The sequence below is a fragment of the Carettochelys insculpta genome, chromosome 1 (genome assembly GCF_033958435.1).
Source record: "Carettochelys insculpta isolate YL-2023 chromosome 1, ASM3395843v1, whole genome shotgun sequence".
In the NCBI taxonomy this organism is placed as follows: domain Eukaryota; kingdom Metazoa; phylum Chordata; order Testudines; family Carettochelyidae; genus Carettochelys; species Carettochelys insculpta.
In genome coordinates this window covers 378,331,440-378,352,620 of record NC_134137.1, presented here as the reverse complement: position 1 = coordinate 378,352,620, position 21,181 = coordinate 378,331,440, and the positions used below count along the sequence as shown (strand labels likewise).

Genomic DNA, 21,181 nt, shown 5'->3' with positions numbered 1-21,181 from the left:
TGGGGACAGGAATCGCGGTGGCACCGGCCGGAAGCGCGCTGCGGGCGGCCCGGGGCAGCGCCGGACGCGGGGGGGCGGTGCCGGGGCTGCGCGGCGGCGGCCGAGCGCGCGGGGCGGGCGAGGGGCGCAGGCGGCGCGGCGGCCGGGCGGGAGCGCCGGGCGGGCGGAACCCGGCGCGCGGGCGGCGCGCTTCCGGGGGGGCCGCGTTCGGGGTGGCACCGCCCCTCCCGGTAACGGACGCGGCCGGCGAGGAGATGGCGGCGGCCCGGCGCGGCGGCTGCTGAGGGCCCGAGCCCGGAGCGGAGCGGCGCGGCCTGTGCGGGACCCGGCGCCATGGAGGGCGGCGCGGGCAGCGGGGGGAAGCCGAGCCTGCAGCTCGTGTACCAGGCGGTGCAGGCGCTCTACCACGACCCGGACCCGAGCGGCAAGGAGCGGGCGAGCTGCTGGCTGGGGGAGCTGCAGCGATCGGTGAGGGGCTGCGGCGGCCGTGGGGGGATCGAACCGGCCCGTGCTGCGGGGCCAGGCCGGAGGAGGGGCCCCGCTGAGGTCGGGGGCAGTTGCGGGGGGGAGGGGTTCAGCGATCGGTCGAGCCGAGGGGGTGCGGGGGCCGGGACGGGCCATGGCGCCGGGAGGCCGCCGCGGGGTCTGGGCGGGCCGGCCAAGCGCTCCCCGAGCGAGCCCCAGTGCGGGGCTGGCCGGCTCCCGCCGGGGGAGGAGCTGGGTTGGGCCCGCCCGGCCCCATGCGCCGCTGGAGGCCTGGCAGCAGGGCCGGGCCCTCGGCGGGAGCCGTGCCGAGGCCTACAGCGCGGCCGGCCGGAGGCCTCGTGCTGCCGGGGGGAGGGGAGCGGAGCAGAGCGGCGGGGAGCGAGAGAGGCTCAGCTTGACGCCGGGGCTGTCCCCCGGATGGCGGGGGGGGGGGGGGGCGGGAGACACGAGGTGCCCCACGTGGGCGCCCTGGACGCTTGTTCTTCTGTGGGGCTCCTGGTCACTAGCCTGTCCCCGGGCTCCGATTTCGGACTCTGGGAGCGGGCCAGCCGAAAGCGGAGCAGGCTCGTGTTTCCCTGGTCCTTCCCAGCCCCCAGGCTGCGCCAGGGCTCCGCAGAGTCACGGGGATCGCTGAAGCCGTCTGGGGTGACGCCACACAGCAAACAACCCTGCACTCACTCCTGCCCGGTTTTCGCGTTAATACCAGATCCCGCTTTCCAGTCGCCAGGCAGATCAGAGCTCCCCTCGTGCTGGAAGAAAACAGCTTGCCCCGTGCTGGGCTGCAGTTGCGCTACTCTCCAGTTCTTGCCTTTAGGACCCCCAAATACATGAAAGGAAAGAATCTCTGTTCTAAGGAGCAGCCTGCCTATTTTGCCCCCTACCAGTGTGGTCTGAAGTGACTTGGCTGCTTTAGTATCTGCCTTTTTGTCTGGACTTCCAGTGGCTTTGTTGTGAGGTTAGGGATTTGAGTTCAGTGCCGCTTGTTCTGTAATAAAGGCGGGTTCTTGTGCGAAGCTACCTGTGCGCTTTTTAGTGAGAGGAGTTAAGACCCTTATGGTAAGATACTGTGGCGGCGTACACGCATTTTATTGCAGTAAGTCGTACCAGTTAGGAGCTCGAATTCAGAAGCAGTTAACAGAGTTTTGTTTTTACGCAAATGTGTAGCGGCAGACGTGCAGGAAAGCAAACTAAGTTTTCTGTCTGTTCTAACAAATCAGATTATTTTACAGTTGTAAGTAGGATTGTATTTTTGCCTTTGTCACAGTAGGCAAATTTCCCTGTCCTGGTAGCAAGACAAGCAGAGCAAGGTTGCAACATATTACTTTAGTACAGTGCTCAGCAACCTCCATTGCCTTGTGGCACACTTCAGCAATCATAATTTCACAGCACACCCAATATATAGAAACCCGTTCCCCTCCCCCCAGAGCCAGACACCCCCCAGCCTCCCACTCTAACCCGGTCCCCCTCCCCTGCCCTAGAGCCAGACACCCGCAGTCTCCCGCCCTGCCCTAGCGCCAGACACCCCCAGCCTCCTGCTCTAACCCAGTCCCCCTCCCCCACCCTAGAGCCAGACACCTGCAGCCTCCTGCTCTAACCCAGCCCCCCTCCCCTCCCCCAGAGCCAGACACCCCCCCAGCCTCCCACTCTAACCCAGTCCCCCTCCCCTCCCCCAGAGCCAGACACCCCCCCAGCCTCCTGCTCTGACCCAGTCCCCCTCCCCTCCCCCAGAGCCAGACACCCCCCAGCCTCCTGCTCTGACCCAGTCCCCCTCCCCTCCCCCAGAGCCAGACACCCCCCAGCCTCCTGCTCTGACCCAGTCCCTCTCTCCCGCCCTAGAGCCAGACACCCCCCCAGCCTCCCACTCTAACCCAGTCCCCCTCCCCTCCCCCAGAGCCAGACACCCCCCCAGCCTCCCGCTCTGACCCAGTCCCCCTCCCCTCCCCCAGAGCCAGACACCCCCCAGCCTCCCGCTCTGACCCAGTCCCTCTCTCCCGCCCTAGAGCCAGACACCCCCCCAGCCTCCCACTCTAACCCAGTCCCCCTCCCCTCCCCCAGAGCCAGACACCCCCCCAGCCTCCCGCTCTGACCCAGTCCCCCTCCCCTCCCCCAGAGCCAGACACCCCCCCAGCCTCCCACTCTAACCCAGTCCCTCTCTCCCGCCCTAGAGCCAGACACCCCCCAGCCTCCCGCTCTGACCCAGTCTGCTAACCCTGCTCCTCCGTTCTAACTCAGTGCTGGTGACTCACCGGAGCCCCCGCCACTGCCCCACCCAGAGCTGCCGCCATGCACTTCTTCCACCAAGGGGGGTGCACACAGAGCACCAAGCAGCACTCCCGGTGTGCAGCCTGAGGCACCACACATGCCATTTTGCGGCACACCGGTTGCGGAGCAGTGCTCTAGTACACAACCCCAGCACTTCTCCAGTTTAGAAGTCTGCTGTAATTTGGTCTTGGAGCTGCTGCGAATTGTTACAGAAGGGGGAGCCTTCACTTCTGCTGTTGATCGCTGTTGTGAGTTTGTCTTAATACAGGTTGAACCTCTCTAGACTGGTACTCTCGGGACCTGACTGGTGCGGAAAGAGAATTTGCTGGACCACGGGAGGTCAATATTGTCTAGCAGCATTACCAACCCTTCCACTGCTTGCTGGGCTCTTAGAAGAGATTGGTTGGTAGGTGGGGATTACTGCTGAATAACAGCACAGAACACTGAGAGTCAGGCCTGGTGGCTGTAAATGAAGTGTGGGACCGCAGGAAACTTGGCTACATCCATCATAAGTGGTCGTGTGGCTAACTAAAATCATGCTGGGTTACAGGTGGTGCTGGAGCAGAGAGGTTCAACTTGTAGCTTAAGGGGTTGGGCTAGCTCAGCGGTTTGAGCATTGGCCTGCTAAACCCAGGGTTGTGGGCTCAATCCTTGAGGAGGCCATTTAGGGATTGGGGCAAATAGATGTCAGGGATGGTGCTTGGTCCTGCCAAGAGGGCAGGGGACTGGACTAGATGACCTCCTGAGGTCCCTTCCAGTTCTAGGAGATATGTATTCCAGTTATAATTTTATAATAATTTTTATAATTTTATAATTATAATAGAGAGATGTCTTGCTTTGTAATGGCTTTTTTTCTTTTTCGTTTATTTATTTGCATCCATTATTTTCATTGTAAAGGAATTTTTATATTTGTCACAGAGAAACTTAATATATATACAGTTATAAATTGGCTCCTGCATGTCCCTAAAGATGTATTGACTATGTATTGTGTGGTGGTTGATTTTTTTTCTGCTTGGACTTCCTCTTGTGCCTTGTCAGTTGATAATATTGGTTAAAGCCTTTCATTCTCTCCTGTGTGGATGTGAACTTCTGCTTTTCTTTAATTTAGATTCATAATCTTTATATTGGTGCTTTACAAATGCTACATGGTTTTACGTGATTTTTTTCCCTCCTATTTCCCTTAGTTTAATATCTTTTTTTGTTTAATGTTAACGACTCAAGGGGATTTCTCCCCGCCTCAGCATTCAAAGAAAGCTCTCAAACTGCCAGGTTTGGTGGCAAACTGGTGAACTTTTTCCACCAACATTGGGAAAATTCAACCAGACTTTTAAAAAAAACTTTTTTCCTTCTCCCCTGTAAATCTCCCAACTTGGTAAGTGAATTTTCCTAGGCATTTTTTTCTTTCAAAAAGCTCAGTAGAAATCAGAAGGCCTGTTCTTCCTCGCAGACCATGCACATTGAGGTTTACTTCCTTAACGGGGACAGGAAAGGCAGGCACTCCTTATTTGGCACAGCCTTTGCAAAAGCTGACAGGAGGAAATGTGAATGGCAAATTCTCCAATTTGCATTTTTGCAGGGATTGTAAAACAGCCCTTCTTCTGGGTTGTGTGATAACTATTAACATCCCTACTTGACTAGTAGGCCTCACGCTTACTGGTAACCAATGGGGACTGGAGCAGCCCTCATCCACTGTGGACTTGGTCCGGGATCACTGTGCCTAGGCTCTCGGGTGGGAGTGGGGATGGCACGGGGATGCCTGTCTGTGGTGGCTAGGGGCTGCTCAAGCCCAGATGGACTGGAATGGCCCTCTGCATGCACCTGTTTAAACATTTAACTGGTTAATTAATTACATGGGATTTTACATCCCTATTGCTAGGACCCATCAATTTGAGCCTGCTTATTTGGCTCCCTTCTCCTCTTCCAAGGAGCGTAAGCCCAGATGTTCTTTCTGGCAGCTTCTTTGAGCTTATCTCTGCATTTAATGTGGCGGATCTAGTGGTAGTTACAGGCCACATTTAAACACCCTCTAAGTCGTATGTTGGACGACAGTGAAGTTTGGAGAACTGTTTGCTGGCTTCTGAATCTTCAAGGTTATTGACGCTAGGACTAGACGTCCGTCAAAAGGCTAAAACTGGAGTTACAAGCCCACGTAAAATGTTACCAGTCTTGTCATGGGTCAAGGACATTGTCTCGTCTGCATGCAGCGCTTCCTCTTGATTGGCTGGGCATGAGTTAGAATGATAGAAATGTACAGGGCTGGAAGGACCTCTGGACGTCGTCAGATCTAGTGAGAGGGCTTTGGAACTTTTTTAAGAACAGGTTGACCAATGACGAGTCCACATCCTCTCTTGGAAATTTAATCTAGTGCTTAATTCACCTGATTGTTAGAAAGTTTAAATGTCTCTTGCTGCAGATAAGCCCAGAGAGGCAGGGCCCAGCAGTGCAGATCTGGGCATACACATGGGAAGGGAGACTGAGGCTGATGGCTGCCTCTAGCCCTATTTTACCCACCACTGACCCTCACTGTGTCCCTCTTTCCAATGTCCCACCCATCCACTCACCGTATCCCCAATACCACTCTCACCTAAGCCCTAACTTCTCTCCCCTGCGAGCTACCCCAGTTTATCCCCCATCCCCTTCCCTTCTCTTGCTCCCTCTTCCCCAAAGCATTCACACATCCAGCTTTTTTCCGTAAGTATTCCGATTACTTTCCTCCCACAATAAAATCACCACCTCTGACTCAGATGGTAGCAACCACTAGCCAATCAGTCTAAAGCTCCTGTCTTGGATGGAGGCTTGTGATTAATTTCTCTTCAGTTTTGTTAGTTGTTTGTAGTAAGTACAGGCCCAGTATGAGGCCTTAGGCCTGAACTAAAGTCATGGTCAAGACTTTGCTAACAGAAGGCAAAGTGCAGCTGTGAGCTAAAGGAATGCATTGCTCACAGAAGTTGGCAAGAAGAGGGTTGCTGTTGCATAAACATATCTACCTAGCATATTGAAGTAGGTACATGGTACCAGAACACCCTACCCCGGAACATCCCACAGATAAGAAAGAACAGGCCGACCCATCCCAATGACAGGGGCAGAAGGGTAATATGATGGATGGAGTTGTTTTGTTCGAACCAACATGTACAAGGTGAGAGGCAGCACCTAGAACGGTTGTACCTCAATACGTCAGGAGCGATGTGTAAATTGTTTGTACCTGTGTATAAGAATGTACGCCGGGGTGTGGTCTGGGTCCGGCCGAGGGGCCAGTGGCAAGTCCTGCCACTGACTGAGCCGAGCCCATTGATCATGGGTGCATATTTGTAGTATGCCCTGACTTAGACTAAGAAGTCTACAGGGAACTACTATTGTGTCCAATACGGCAATAAACCTGGCCGACGCGCCTTCGCACCTTACTAGACTGTGGTCATTGGGGCTTCTCTTCGGGTCTGCTGTGTCGGCTATCTGCAGAGCTGGGGCAGCACACAGAGGGAACACACGCACGCAGCCGAGTGATACCAGCATTGGAGAGAGCAGAGCACCACGCTGGTGGCATCTAACAGTTGTGAGCTAATTAGCAGTCTCAAAAGTCTGATTCATCCAGTCAACAGCACCTCCCAGGACCAGGCAGTAGAAGGAAACTGTTTTTGTGGGTGTGGGCTAGCAACCCACTAACCCCTTGGTCAAATGACCCTGCATGGTGGAGAAATAGCTCTGTGGTTAGAGCATTGGCCTGCTAAACCCAGAGTTGGGAGTTCAGCCCTTGAGGGGGCCATTTAGGGATCTGGGTCAAAAACATTGTTTTTAAAAAAAAAAAAAAAAAAAACCCTGCCAGGAATGGTGATAGGCCCTGCTGGGAGGGCAGGGGACTGGTCTTGATGACCTCTGAAGGTTCCCTCCAGCTCTACAAGACACACGTCTCCATGCATTTGGCTCATTAATGCTACTCTTTGCCTCATAAGGCAGGCCAAAGTTCAGAGCAGTGTGAGGAACTGAAGGGATTTTAGAGCACTTATAAGAGTTCCACTTGAAAAGGTACAAAAGGGCTGGAATGGAGTTTCCATATTGGCATTGCACACTAAAAACCATGCACATTTTCTTAACTCCCCTTCCTATGTGTGTGCCCTAGAGAATTAGTGGGTGCCAGGCGCTGCGTTGGGTAAAGCTGAGTCGATTGTGACCGTTTTGGCCCACACCACATCACTAGTTTGGTCGTTAGCCCTGTGTGTCCATGTGGGGCGGGGAGAGGGACCTGAAAACGTTTAGAAAATGGTATTGGAGGCGGGAAGAAGGACAGCTGGAGTGTGCTGCACCTTCCTGACGCTTCCCGTTCCAAAGGACTCCAGCCAGGCCTGCTGAGGCAGGAGGGGCAGAGGGGACAGTTCGCACAAGGGTCAGCAAATTGAAAGGGGCCGCAGGCTCTGGCTGCCACCACTGTCCCATTAGCAGCAGCTGAAGTGGCCTTTAAATCATCATGGGAGTGTGGGGCTGTGCACTCCACAAAGCCCTAAGGGGAGTATGTGCTGCACTCTAGACAATGCTGGGGGCCCTGCTCCATCTGCCCTCAGCCCTGCCCCATCTGGGGGCACTGGGCCATCTCCCTCTGCATCCCCCACCCCAAACGTTGCCCAGGAGCCCATGAAGGATGCCAGCTCCACTGACTGCAGCTAAAAACGTTGTTTATGGAGGACTTGGAAAAGGTAGTTGGCTGTTCCCCCCCTGCGTGGTCCACCAAAAAGTTTCTAATGCACAACAGTGCATGCTGAATTTCTAGTAAGTTTTACAGAATTCGACCCGTTTTATCCCTTCCTAGGACCGAGGCAGCCGTTGGAGACTTGACCAAGAAATCTTCCTTGGAATTTTCTGTGGGCTGGTGCATCCTTATGTCTTTGACAGAGAGCAAATGTATTTTTCTTGTTAGCTCCCTAGGAAGTAAAGTAACTTCATGAAGATTAGTTTATGAATATAAATACGCATAACCTGGAGATGCTTTGGACAAAATGTCTCTTGCAACTTATCCATTTTAAGTTTTCAGACTGCTGGATCTGTATATTCCATTTTGGTGCGTATGTCACTCTTCTATGTGAAGTTAGAAATGTTAAGTGTAAGCCTGTTTATGGTTGTAAAATGTGCTCATGAGAGCCATTACTCTAAAGATTGGGGGATTGGCTTAACAACTTGTAAACAGTTTTGCTTGTCCTGTAAGTCTAGAAGGTGCTTGGTTCTAGGAAGATATGTGACTGTACCACTGGCTGTCGGGTTCCATTTTGATTCAGCATTTTTCCATGGGAAGAAGGGTAGTGAAACAAAGGTTTCCTGCCCTGTGGGGGGAGAAGTCTTTTTAAGCAGTGGAAAGCTATCAGTTTTTTGTCTTCAGCCTCCCTTGGAAACTAATTGACGCCGTAAGAGGAAACAAGGAAATATGAAAGGTTGTTGACGAGCTCAGAGTAAGAGACCTGCTCTTGGTCAATTTTACCAGGCACGAGAACAGGTATTTTGGGCAAGAATCTACATGTGATACATATTTTTGTTTGGTTTGGGTGGGGGGGTTGTTTGTTTTAGTGAAGTTAGAACCAGCTGTGCACTTTCTGTTTTTATGTAGTAACTTCGATCTGTGAAAAGATTTGTGTTTTCATTTATAATCACTTAAATCTTATTTTTGTGCTTAATTAAAAACTCTTGTTCATGATCAAGCCCAGTGTAAATGGGGAGGGGCATCACTCTTCATATCTCCCTTTCATTGATAAAGGGGGCTTACCCCATGAGCTATCGTTGTGTAAAACTTTCACACAAGAGAAAGATGGATTTGTTTGTGGGGGTTGATCCCTTTTGGGAGTTGGTTTCCTGGGTGCTGTGCCGGAGAACTGAGTCGTCCTGGATCTGAAGTGGTTTGATGCCTGGATTGCTCTGCAGTGGGGTGGTAACCCAGTTCTGTGTCTTGATCTGGTCCCACAGGACAGGATGGAGGGGAGACTCAGGGCGCAAGAAGGTGGGCATCATTGGCATGGTCAGCACCCTGGGGTGCAATCCCAACGGATCTTCTGTGACTGCACCCGTCACAAGGTGTAAAACACCAGCTGAAGAAGTGTTTAGTTTTGCTAAGCTTGTAAACCCCAAATGAGATTCTTTTGTCAGGATAGCTGTGTTAAACTGACAGCTGTACACTGGAGGGCTGCTAACAGTCAGAGGGCATAGGCTGGTACGTTACAGTTACAGTTCAGTACAAACAGAACAAACACAGGCGGGTGTTTGAACTGTGGTCGAATGAGGCTTATTCGGACGCTGAGGCAAAGTAGAAAAGCGTACGTGTGGGCGAGTCTGACAAAAGGCAGTTGAGAGAAGCACATGGAGAGCTGCTTTCTATCAAGATGCGTTATTGAATATTGCAACCGGAAATTCACAAGGGCGGCACCACTACACTGAAAGTAACAGCATCAGACAGCTGGCTGCTCTGCAAGGTGTATAATGTCTGCCCCTCATTCATAGAAACACTCATTATGAAAAGCAGGAAGTGCTGCAAATCTCCAGCACCAGGCTTCTCCTTCCAGGCTGGGGTTTGTCATCTGGTGTAGATCTGTGATTTGGGCTCCAGCCTTGTTCAGTTGGTTACGATTCATGTGTGTTTATCTGGGTTTGCCAGGTTGCGTTGTGTAACAAATTTAGTGGGTCACCGTTTTCATTTTTAGTCTTGGCTGTGTTGCGTTCATTCTCTTGCTTCATTTGTTGCTCTTTAACAATTCTCTCTGCACTACTTCCCCTTCCAGCTCCGTTACTGTCACTACAAACAATCCATAGGGACTGAACAAACACTTGATGAAACAACTGCTCAGACGGCAGTGCAGGTTGCTCTACGTCAAAGGATCCTGTTTTGGCTTCTAGAGCAATAGTTCTCCCGTCTCGTCTCAGAAAGCGTTTCCCAGCTGTTTTGTGTGCTGTAGTGGAAATGTTTTCCTTAAAAACTAGCCCATCTCCAGGTAACAGCCCTGCTGGTTCTGTGGCTTTTCATTAGTGCTTCCCAAGCTTGTTTCATTTAGAGCGATCCCACATCTCTAGGGAAAAAGTTTTGTAAGAGGCACCTGAGCTGCTCCTCACAAGGCCGAAGACCTCATTCCAGTGAATACATTTGGGCGGAATTCGTTTCCATTCACAGCATAGTCCACACCCTTCCTCGCTGGACTCCTCGCAACTACCAGTTGGAGAAAGGTGAACCAGAGCGGGTTTGTTCGGACATAGGACCTGTCCAGGCCACAGAGGGGGTATCACTGCTTCAATCTTCATTTCCTGAGTGCTCAAAGGGAAATATGTTGAACAGCGTGGGCCCGTGCGCAGATCCCTGGGAATCTCAGGATTTAACTCTCACCAGCGTGAAAACTCAAGGACAGGAAGGTGGTGGTGAGAGTTAATTAACCCTCTATTAGCAAGAGCTGTATGACTTCCTCCAGCTGCTGGTCTGTGGTTTGAGGAGTAATATATCACACTCTTCACCTTTCCATCCAAACTTCTCCAAGTGCTTGAGAGAGGTGAATGAATTGAATCCTATTGTAGCCCAGTAAAATCAAGTGCTGTTGCCATGTGACAGAGGTACTGGGGCTTTGTCTGCACTTCCAAGTTTAAAGTGCTGGCACGGCAGTGCTTTAACGCAGCAGTATGATCACGGCATCAGTGCTGGGGGAGGAGAGGTCTCTCAGTGCTCTAGGTAAGTAAATCACAACCAAAGGAGTTTACCTCCCGACCCAAGGAGCCTGTTTACCCTGGGCGGTAACTTGCTGTGCTGGATGGCATGGAGGGGGGGTGGTTTTTTTCACGCCCCTGAGCAAAAAGTTACAGTGCAGTAACTTGCCAGTGTAGACGAGCCCTCCCACAGATGACATGATTTGCTCAAAGTCCCAGGAGGTCAATGGCGGAGTTGGACTAGATTTCACATCTGATTCAATGAACTCCCTTCTCAGAGTGGATGGAAAGTTTTAACTAACTCTGAACTCTGGAGGGGAAGGGAGGGGCATTGGTTGTTTTCACTAAACCATAGTAATCCCTGGAATAATGTTTGGCAGGTTACATGTGCTCAGCTATTCTCAGGGCATATTGTAAAAGAGGGTTTAGTTGATTTCGGTGGTGTTGACAGTTTCAAAACTGTGTGGCAGTGGGTCATGTGGGGGCAAAACATTTTGAAAATGGTAATTTGCTCTCGCATGGGTTGCAGAGTGTAATAGGAAGGGTTAGAACATGCTAGCGATGAGTTTCCTGAGCCGTGAATTGTTGAAGAGCATTCACTATGGTGGGCTTGCTTTGGAAAATGCCACTATGAAGAGCTCACTGCTGCCTGACATTATGTGATTAGATGCCAAATGTTCCTCCACCAGCTCCAGAATAATTGCAACTGTTGCAGCTCTTCCAAAAGCCCCATGAGGAGGTCACCTGCCTTCTCGTTAGGAGTCGCAGTGATCTTCCTGGTATCAGCACTTGGTTTTCCCCCACTGAAGCCAGTCTAGATCTGAGGAGCTCCTCCAGATTGAGGTGCCAGGAGAAGTTTGGAACATGATGAATTCAACAGTAAAAAGTCACCGGGATCAGATGGTTTCACTCAAGAAGGAACTTGAGTATGAAATTGCAGAACTACTGGCTATGGTATTTAACCTGTGGCTTTAAAAAGCCTGTGTACCAGATAGCTAATGTGATGGCAATATTTTTGGAAAGCTCAGGAAGCGTCCCTGTCAGTCACAGGCAAGTAAGCCTCACTTCAGTGCAAGCTCGATGCAAGGAGCTCCTGGCCCTCAGAGACCGAGTGCATGCTTTGGAGGCCAGGGTGGCTGAACTGGAGGAGCTAAGGAAGGCAGAGGTGTTTCTTGATGAGACTTTCCGGGACATAGTAGGGCTGTCCCACCTCCAATCTGACAGTCCTGATGCTGTTACAGAGGATGAAAGGCTCAGGGAAGGAGAGCAGTCAATGGGAGCGGAGGGAAACCATCCCATAGTTGGGACCCTCCTTCCAGAGGGTGCTATTGTATCCTCTCGCTCTGAGGATACTTCTCTGGGGGAGGGAGCACCAGCTGTTAGGAAGAAGCAGGTTTTAGTAGTAGGGGATTCGATCATTAGAAATATAGATAGTTGGATTTGTGATGACTGGGAGAACTGTATGGTGACTTGCCTGCCTGGTGCGAAGGTTGCGGATCTCTCGAGGCATCTAGACAGACTTATGGGCAGTGCTGGGGAGGAGCCGGTGGTCGTGGTACATGTTGGTACCAATGACCTAGGGAAGGGTAGAAGAGATGTTCTGGAGGCCAAATTTAGGTTACTAGGAAAGAGACTGAAATCCAGAACATCTATGGTGGCATTCTCTGAAATGCTTCCAGTTCCACGCGCAGGGCCAGATAGACAGGCAGAACTTCAGAGTCTCAATGCGTGGATGAGACGATGGTGTAGGGAAGAGGGGTTTAGATTTATTAGGAACTGGGGACACTTTGGGGGTGGGGGGAGCCTATACAGTAATGATGGGCTCCACCTAAATCAAGGTGGATCCAGACTGCTGGCATTAAACATTAAAAAGGTCGTAGAGCAGTTTTTAAACTAAGAGGTGGGGGAAAGCCGATTGGTGCAGGGGAGCACCTGGATCGGATGGAGACTTCTCTTACACGAGGCTCCATAGATAGGGATTCCCTAGAAGTTAGTCAGATAGGGAACGTGGGAAATAATATATGGGCAAGATCAGATGTGAAACAACCACGTATAAAAAAATCCAACGCGTCTGTGAAAGGCGGACATATAAATAGTGGTAGTTTTTTAATGTGCTTTTACACAAATGCTAGGAGTCTGTCTAATAAGATGGGTGAACTGGAGTACCTCATATCAAAGGAGGAAGTTGACATAATAGGCATCTCAGAAACATGGTGGAATGAGGACAATCAGTGGGACACTATCATACCGGGATATAAATTATATCGGAAAGACAGAACAGGTCATGCGGGTGGCGGAGTGGTACTATATGTGAAGGATAAGAACATAAGAACATAAGAATGGCCATACTGGGTCAGACCAAAGGTCCATCCAGCCCAGCATCCCATCTGCCGACGGTGGCCAATGCCAGGTGCCCCAGAGAAGGAGAACAGAAGACAATGATCAAGTGATTTATCACCTGCCATCCATCTCCTGCCCTTGTTCTGAAGGCTAGGGCACCATACTTTATCCCTGGCTAATAGCCATTTATGGACCTAACTGCAAAAATTTATCAAGCTCTTTTTTAGATAATATAGAATCAAATCAAGCAAAAATCCTAAAGGAATCAAAATGTTCCATAGAATCATTATGGATAACAATTCATTACTCTAATATGAATATGGCATTAGGAATATATTACCGACCACCTAACCAGGACAGTGATAGTGATGCTGAAATGTTGAGGGAGATTAGAGAGGCTATCAAAATAAAAAACACAGTAATAATAGGAGATTTCAATTATCCCCATATTGATTGGGTGCATGTCACCTCAGGATGGGATTCAGAGATTAAATTTCTTGATGCCTTAAATGACTGCTTCTTGGAGCAGCTAGTACAGGAACCCACAAGGGGAAAGTCAATTCTCGATCTAGTCTTGACTGGAACGCAGGATCTGGTCCAAGAGGTAACTGTTACTGGACCGCTTGGAAATAGTGACCACAATATAATAACTTTTAATATTCCTGTGTTGGGAAGAACACCTCAGCGGTCAAACACTCTGGCATTTAATTTCAAAAAGGGGAATTACACTAAAATGAGGAAGCTAGTTAAACAGAAACTAAAAGGTAGAGTAACTAAACTAAAATCCCTGGAAGCTGCATGGAAACTGTTTAAAGACACCATACTAGAGGCCCAACTTAAATGTATACCCCAAATAAAAAAACACAGTAAGAGACCTAACAAAGAACCACCATGGCTAAACAGCCATGTTAAAAAGGCAGTGAGAGAGAAAAGGGCAGCTTTTAAAAAGTGGAAGTCAAATCCTAGTGAGGAAAATAGAAAGGAACATAAACACTCCCAAATTAAGTGTCATAATGTAGTAAGAAAAGCCAAAAAAGATTTTGAGGAACAGCTAGCCAAAAATTCCAAAAACGATAGTAAAATGTTTTTTAAATACATTAGAAGCAGGAAGCCCGCTAAAAAAGCAGTAGGGCCCTTGGACGATAAAGATATAAAAGGAGCGATCAAGGAAGACAGTGCCATTGCGGAGCGATTAAATGATTTCTTTGCTTCAGTCTTCACGGCTGAGGATGTTACAGAGGTTCCTAAATCTGAGCCAGCCTTTTTAGGTGACAAATCTGAGGAACTATCTGATTGAAGTGACATTAGAGGAGGTTTTGGAGTTAATTGATAAGCTGAATAGTAACAAGTCTCCAGGACTAGACGGTATTCACCCAAGGGTTCTGAAAGAACTCAAATGTGAAATTGCGGAGTTATTAACAGTGGTTTGTAACCTATCCTTTAAATCCACTTTGGTACCAAATGACTGGAAGACGGCCAGTATAACGCCAATATTTAAAAAAGGCTCTAGAGGAGACCCTGGCAATTATAGACCAATAAGTCTAACATCAGTACCAGGCAAATTAGTAGAAACACTAGTAAAGAATAAAATTGCAAGGCACGTAGAAGAGCACGAATTGTTGGGCAAAAGTCAGCATGGTTTCTGCAGACGGAAGTCGTGTCTAACTAATCTATTAGAATTCTTTGAAGGGGTTAATAAACATGCGGACAAGGGGCACCCAGTGGACATAATATACCTAGATTTCCAGAAAGCCTTTGACACGGTCCCACACCAAAGGCTTTTATGTAAATTAGGCGGCCATGGGATAGGAGGAAAGATCCTTTCATGGATCGGGAATTGGTTAAAAGACAGAAAACAAAAGGTTGGAATAAATGGTAAATTTTCACAATGGAGGAGGGTAACTAGTGGTGTTCCCCAGGGGTCAGTCCTGGGACCGATCCTGTTCAACTTGTTCATCAATGATCTAGAAAATGAGGTAAGCAGTGAGGTGGCAAAGTTTGCAGATGACACCAAGTTGTTCAGGACAGTCAAAAGCAAAAGGGATTGTGAAGAACTACAAAAAGATCTCAGCAAACTGAGTGATTGGACAGCAAAATGGCAAATGAAATTTAATGTGGGTAAGTGTAAGGTAATGCATGTTGGAAAAAATAACCCAAATTACACGTACTACATGATGGGGTCAAATTTAGCTACGACAGATCAGGAAAGGGATCTTGGAGTTATAGTGGATAGTTCTCTGAAGACATCCACGCAGTGTGCAGCGGCAGTTAGTAAAGCAAATAGGATGTTAGGAATTATTAAAAAAGGGATCGATAATAAGACAAAAGATATCATACTTCCCCTATATAAAACTATGGTACGCCCACATCTTGAGTACTGCGTGCAGATGTGGTCTCCACACCTCAAAAAAGATATATTGGCATTAGAAAAGGTTCAGAAAAGGGCGACCAAGATGATTAGGGGCTTGGAACGGGTCCCATATGAGGAGAGGCTAGAGAGACTGGGACTTTTCAGTCTGGAAAAGAGGCGATTTGAGGGGCGATATGATAGAGGTATATAAAATCATGAATGATGTGGAGAAAGTGAATATAGAAAAATTATTAACCTTTTCCCATAATACAAGAACTAGGGGACACCAAATGAAATTGATGGGTAGTAGGTTCAAAACTAATAAAAGGAAATTTTTCTTCACACAGCGCACAGTCAACCTGTGGAACTCCTTGCCCGAGGAGGCTGTGAAGGCCAGGACTCTATTAGGGTTTAAAAAAGAGCTTGATAAATTTTTGCAGGTTAGGTCCATAAATGGCTATTAGCCAGGGGTAAAGTATGGTGCCCTGGCCTTCAGAACAAGGGCAAGAGATGGATGGCAGGAGATAAATCACTTGGTCATTGTCTTCTGTTCTCCTTCTCTGGGGCACCTGGCATTGGCCACCGTCGGCAGATGGGATGCTGGGCTGGATGGACCTTTGGTCTGACCCAGTATGGCCATTCTTATGTTCTTATGTTCTAAGCACTAGGCTTATTAAACTGCAGAAATCCTGTAGTATTTGTTTCAGGTGGAAAAAATAGTAAAGAACAGAATTACCAGACACACATGAACGTGGTCTGCTGTCGTAGCATCAGCATGGCATTTGTAAAGGGAAGTCATGTCGCACCATGATGACTTCACCGAGGATGTTGTCAATGAACCGCGGACAAGGACAATCCAGTGGATAATTGTGTACTTGAAGTTTGTGAAGTCCATTGACAAGGTGTCTCATCAACGGGGCTTGAGCAAACTAAGCAGTTAAGGGATAAGAGGAAAGGTCCTCTCAAGCGTCAGTAATTGCTTCAAAGATGGGGTGTGAAATGTAGGAATACACTGAGTTTTCACAATGGTGAGAGTTAAATCATGGGATTCCCAGGGATCTGCACAAGGACCTGTGCGGTTCAACATATTTGTAAATAGGGGAGCTCTGAGATGTACCCAGCATTGCCCACGGGGCGGCCTGTGGTCGCGAGGTTGGTGCTGCTCTGGCCAGCAGCTCCTCCCATGGTGACTGGGGCCAGCATCACATCTCCAGGCCCTGCAGGCAGAGCTGCTGCCAGAGCTGTGCCATTCTCATCACCACCAGTGCCCCCAGTAAACCCCTCACTCCCAACCTCCCAGCTGGTTGCCTTGATTCCCATATGGGGGTGGGGGGAGGCGGCAGTGTGGGTCCTCACCCCCATCCAGGGCTGGTGGGGGGCAGGGGTTTGAAATGATACTTTGGGGTGGGGGGCACTTACCCAGCCTGGTGGCCTGCCACGTGCAGAGCTCTGGTCCCATTTGGTCACTCTCTTGCTGGTGTGGCTCCCCTGTGGTCACTCTCCAGTGTAACTGTCCTGGGCATTTTTTGCCCCCTGTGGTCATTGCAGAGCATAACTGTCCCTCTTCTCAGGCCCCTCCCTTCCAGTTACGAAAGACCCGTTGAATTCCAGGCACATCCCATTGTCCTGGCAAAGCAAAAGCATGACCTTGCTGGAAGCTGAGATTAGAGGAAGCTGCGTACAAATTTGGTATCTGTAGCTCTGTTTTTTAGCTCATATTTAGCTCTTTCTGTTTGAGGAGCTCTTGAACAAAGAGTCCCAGACAGCTGGACAGACAGGTGTACATTTCAAAAATATATGGTGAGAAAATGGGTAACCAGTGAATTGGCAAAGTTTACAGACAATACGGGCATCTACACTGCAGTGAAAAATCTGCAGCTGGACTGTGCCAGGTCAGGGGTCTGCAACCGAAATAGCAAGAAGAGCCGTTTTTTTCAAATTGCGTTACAAAATCAATCCTTCAAGAGCCGCAGTGCAGGATGAATATGAGACAGTCCTTAATAAATACTGGCAAGCGGTGCTTTTTATCACCCCTGTTTTCAGAACAGCGCTCACACCATGATTTGTACCAGTTAGAAAGTTGTTACCCATCTCCAGGCTTTACCCCCCCATCCCCAGGATTAACCCCCTTGAACCTCAACCTCCCTCCCTTTCCCCCAGGTTTAGCCCCTCTAAGCCCCATCCTCTCCCCTCTGCCTTACAGTTCTACAGCGTCCACCGCCACCTCCCTCCACTGCTCCCCTCCATCTCCTCCTACTCCTCGGTGCGGTTGCATGGCTCTGGCAGGGGCAGGCTTGGCTGCCCTCCCCCCAGCTCTCCTGCCAGCTTAGACTTCTGCCCACGTGGGGCGGCAGCTCCCTGCCCAGCCAGCTTTCACTCCTGGGCTCCCTGCCACATCTGACTGCTCAGCAGCTCTAGCTGCCGTCACTTAAACAACAAAACTAAACTCAGTTGGCTCAACAGCGGGCAACTGGATTTAGGTTTTTCACTTAAGCAGTGGCAGCTCTCAGAGCCACAGGTGACTCCTCAAAGAGCCGCAGGTTGCAGACCTCTGTGCGAGGCTGAGTGGCTGTTTACCTCCCATGTAGATACTTGAGATTGGACCGGAGCCTGAGCCGCAGGACTTTGCAGGTTGGACAGCCCCAGATAAGTCCAATCCCAAGCGCTTGCACCACAGTTAAACAGTCCCACAGCCTGTGTCAGTTGGCATGGGCTAGCTGTGGCTCTCCTAACTGCAGCGTACACATACTGTGTAAAAGTACTGCAAAGAGTTCAAAGCAGATTGAAAGGTGTACAAGAGAGCTAACAAAACTGGGTGACTGGGCAACCAAATGGCAGCTGAAATTCAGAGTTGTTAAATGCAAAGTAATGTCTGTGCATCCAAACTGATGAGGCCTGAATTAGCTGTTACCACTTGAGAGAGGCTTTGCAGTCAAGCAGTTCTCTGAAAACATCTGCTCCATGTGCAGCAGCTGTCAAAATGGACAGTGTTAGGAAAGGGTTAGATCAGGGGTTCTCAGACTGGGAGTTGGGTTTTGAGGTTATGACATGCGGGGTGGGGGGGAGGGGTCATGAGCTGTCAGCTTCCACCTCAAATCCTGCTTTGCGTCCAGCACTTACGGTAGCCTTAATGCTTTTTTTAAAGTGCTTTTAATTTCTAAGGAAAGATTGCTGTGTGAAAGAGGTCACCAGTACCAAAGTTGGAGGACCCCCGGGTTAGCTAACACAGCAAATACACCATTATATAAATCCATGATATGTCTGCACCTTGAATACACATGCAATTCTTGTTGCCCCATTTTAAATGATAGTGGAATTGGAAAGAGCAGGAAGGACAACACAAATTAGACATCTGGAGCAGCTGCCACGTGAGGCAAGACCAAAAATGTTGGAATTGTTCAGCTCTGGTGGGAGGTGGTATGTGACAGAGGTCTATGAAATCCTGCATTGTCTGGAGAGAGTGGGTAGAGCAGTGTTATTTACCTCTTCATGTAACACACAAACTAGGGATCACCTAGTGAAGTTGAAAAGGCTGCAGGCTTAAAACAAACCAAAGCAGATACTTTCCATAATGCATGGTGGTGTGATCATGAGGGTTAGCCAGCAGCCTGGGAGTAAAAGGGTTAACCTCATTAGCCAGGTGGGGTTGGCCTATAGGAATGTAGGTAAGAATTAAATTTTGGCTCCTCCCTCTTTGTGGGCAGCTCATGGAACTCATTGGCAGGGGATGTTGTCAAAGCCAAAAGTGTAAATGGCTTTCAGAAAAGGTTAGATGAATTCATGGAGGGCAGCAGGTGATGGACCTGTAAGACAGGATGAGCCAGGCTGTATCCGTATGCTCTGGGTGTCCCTATCCTCTGATTGCCAGAGGCTGGATTTGTGCAACAGGAGTCGCTTGAGAAATTTCCCTGTTCTGTTCGTTCCCTGTGAAGCACCTACCCTGGCCACTCTCCCAAAGACAGGCCGTGGAGCTGGATGGACCGTTGGCCTGACCCACTATGGCTATTCTTATGTTCTCAGTCTTGCCTCTTTGTTGAATTTTGCTATATAAACCCTGAGCCAGGACAGCAAGCACCACTAAAATGCAAGCACTTTGCCTCTGACTTCTTTGAAAGGGGCAGCAATTCTTTAGTTTATTAATACCCTTTAGCAGTTATATGGCAGACTTCCAACTGCAGAGCTCCAAGTCCTAGAAGCTGAGACAAAAGTTGTCTCGCCTAAGATTGTGCAATGGTTGAAGGGCAGAGGTGGTAATAGAATCCTGATTCTTAGGTGTACCTCGTTAGACACAAGATAATTAGGACTTTATGGGAGGAACTCATTGAAGGAGGGAAAGAAAAAGGAAATCCTTTGGTTTCGCCTGTCTACCTCACCCCCTTTCTCGTGACCATCTGAGAATTTCCCCAGACTGCTGTAGAGGGTTATGTCAACACAGGATGTAACACAACACAGCCGTGTCAGTGAGTGTCAGAGCTCAGGTCAGCTGGCCAGGGTTTGTGCTACAGGGCTGAGAACAGCAGTGCAGAAAACTCATTTTTAGCCCCATAATGCAACCTTGAGTCAGTTGACTGAGACTCGCTGGTGTGAGAATTGATGGGTTATTATATGCTGTGTTGATATACCTGTAGTGTGTCGACTGGTGTTGAAGTTGCAACGTAAGTTATGAACCTGGAGTAGGCGGGTTGTTTTGTGAGGGTGTAAAACAAATCCAAGCCCCTGGGCATAGTCTGATTTTTGTGGTGTTGGTTCAGTAATAAAAATAACTGGCCTATAGCCGTGAGCCGCTTCAACTTTTTGTTGACCATAAGCATAACCATACCCGTGAGCAGCTTTGAATTCCAGCAACATCTTTTAGATCGGGGTTAGCAACCCCAGTACAGGTGCCAAGCGTGGTACATGAGCCGATCTTCATTGCCACACAAGGCAGGATCTCAGACCCGCTCCTCCTCCCCCATGCAGCCGGGTGCTTGCTCAAAGCCATGCTGCCTGGGGATTAACAAAAGCCCAGCTAATGCTACCAACCACCACCTACATAAATTAAGATGCAGAACTTTACCATTTATGAATGAAGCTGTTGTGAGTAGGATTATTAGTGACTTTAAAAAGTATCACCTGAACCTGGGCTGTACGTTGAGGTCAAAAGATCAAACTTCAGTCCCCTGCCTTGGAAAGGTTGCTGACTCCTGTTTTAGATGCTCAGCTGCACTTTCATGTGGGGAGTTCTTTTTTTAATACTGGCAGTTTGTAACATGCACTGGAAAAATAATTTTCAGTGAATAATCGAGTTTTTAAGATCTTCTCCCATTCACAGGTTTTTGAACAAATTAAGGGGCTCTTGATATTCATCATTGTAAAATCATGAATGACATCTGTAGTTCTTGGTTAGATTATACATGAGCGATTTAAGTATTGGTTGTTTGACCTTCATTGGTTGGTTCCAATGGGTGTACAGCTCATGGGATATAGCCCTTTTAGTTGAGTGCAAATGGGAAGTCAGTATGAGTGCTTGCGTTTGTGAATTCAAGATTATGGCTAACCTGCTGCTGCCTACTGAGAAATGTGATCAGACTTACTAGAAGCAAAGTTGTATGGTGTTTTAATCTGTTTATACTGGCGGTTTCCCAGGGGAAAACTCATTCAGGACAGGGTGTTGGTAAATGGGAAAATAATCACATGAATGTCCAGAAATAGTAGGACAAATCTTCTCAAGTTGGGTGCTTCCCTTCAAACCTGAAGAGTAGACTTAGTCTACCCACTACAGGAGATTGGTCTTCTGCTTCAAAAGGCTGCATGGCCAAAGGGACTTGAGCTGGTTCAGCTGCTCTGGGGGTTTCTGAGTATTTAATACTTCACAATTTATATATAATTTTGAAAACTGTAATATGAGTTATGACGTTTAACTTTCCGAGGATATTGAACCAAAATAGACAGACATTGCAGTGTTTAATATTATAATTGCTTAATAGTATTACTCCCATTGCTGTTTTTATTTTTATTTGTACAACCTTAAATCTATCTACATTTGAAAAATTAACACTCAAATTATTTGTGGCCATTAATGAAACGGTTTTTAAAATAGAAGATGCC

At 48.7% G+C, this 21,181-nt stretch overlaps 1 protein-coding gene across 1 annotated transcript in view; it reads left to right on the top strand.

The window, feature by feature from the left end:
• The first annotated feature begins 134 nt into the window (after positions 1-134).
• Positions 135-21,181, top strand: part of TNPO3 (transportin 3) — a 79,583-nt gene continuing 58,536 nt past the window's right edge. The window contains exon 1 of the mRNA XM_074976330.1: positions 135-468. Within this exon, the coding sequence (XP_074832431.1) occupies positions 334-468 (135 nt within the window). The 5' untranslated portion in view covers positions 135-333. The remainder of the gene's footprint in view (positions 469-21,181) is intronic.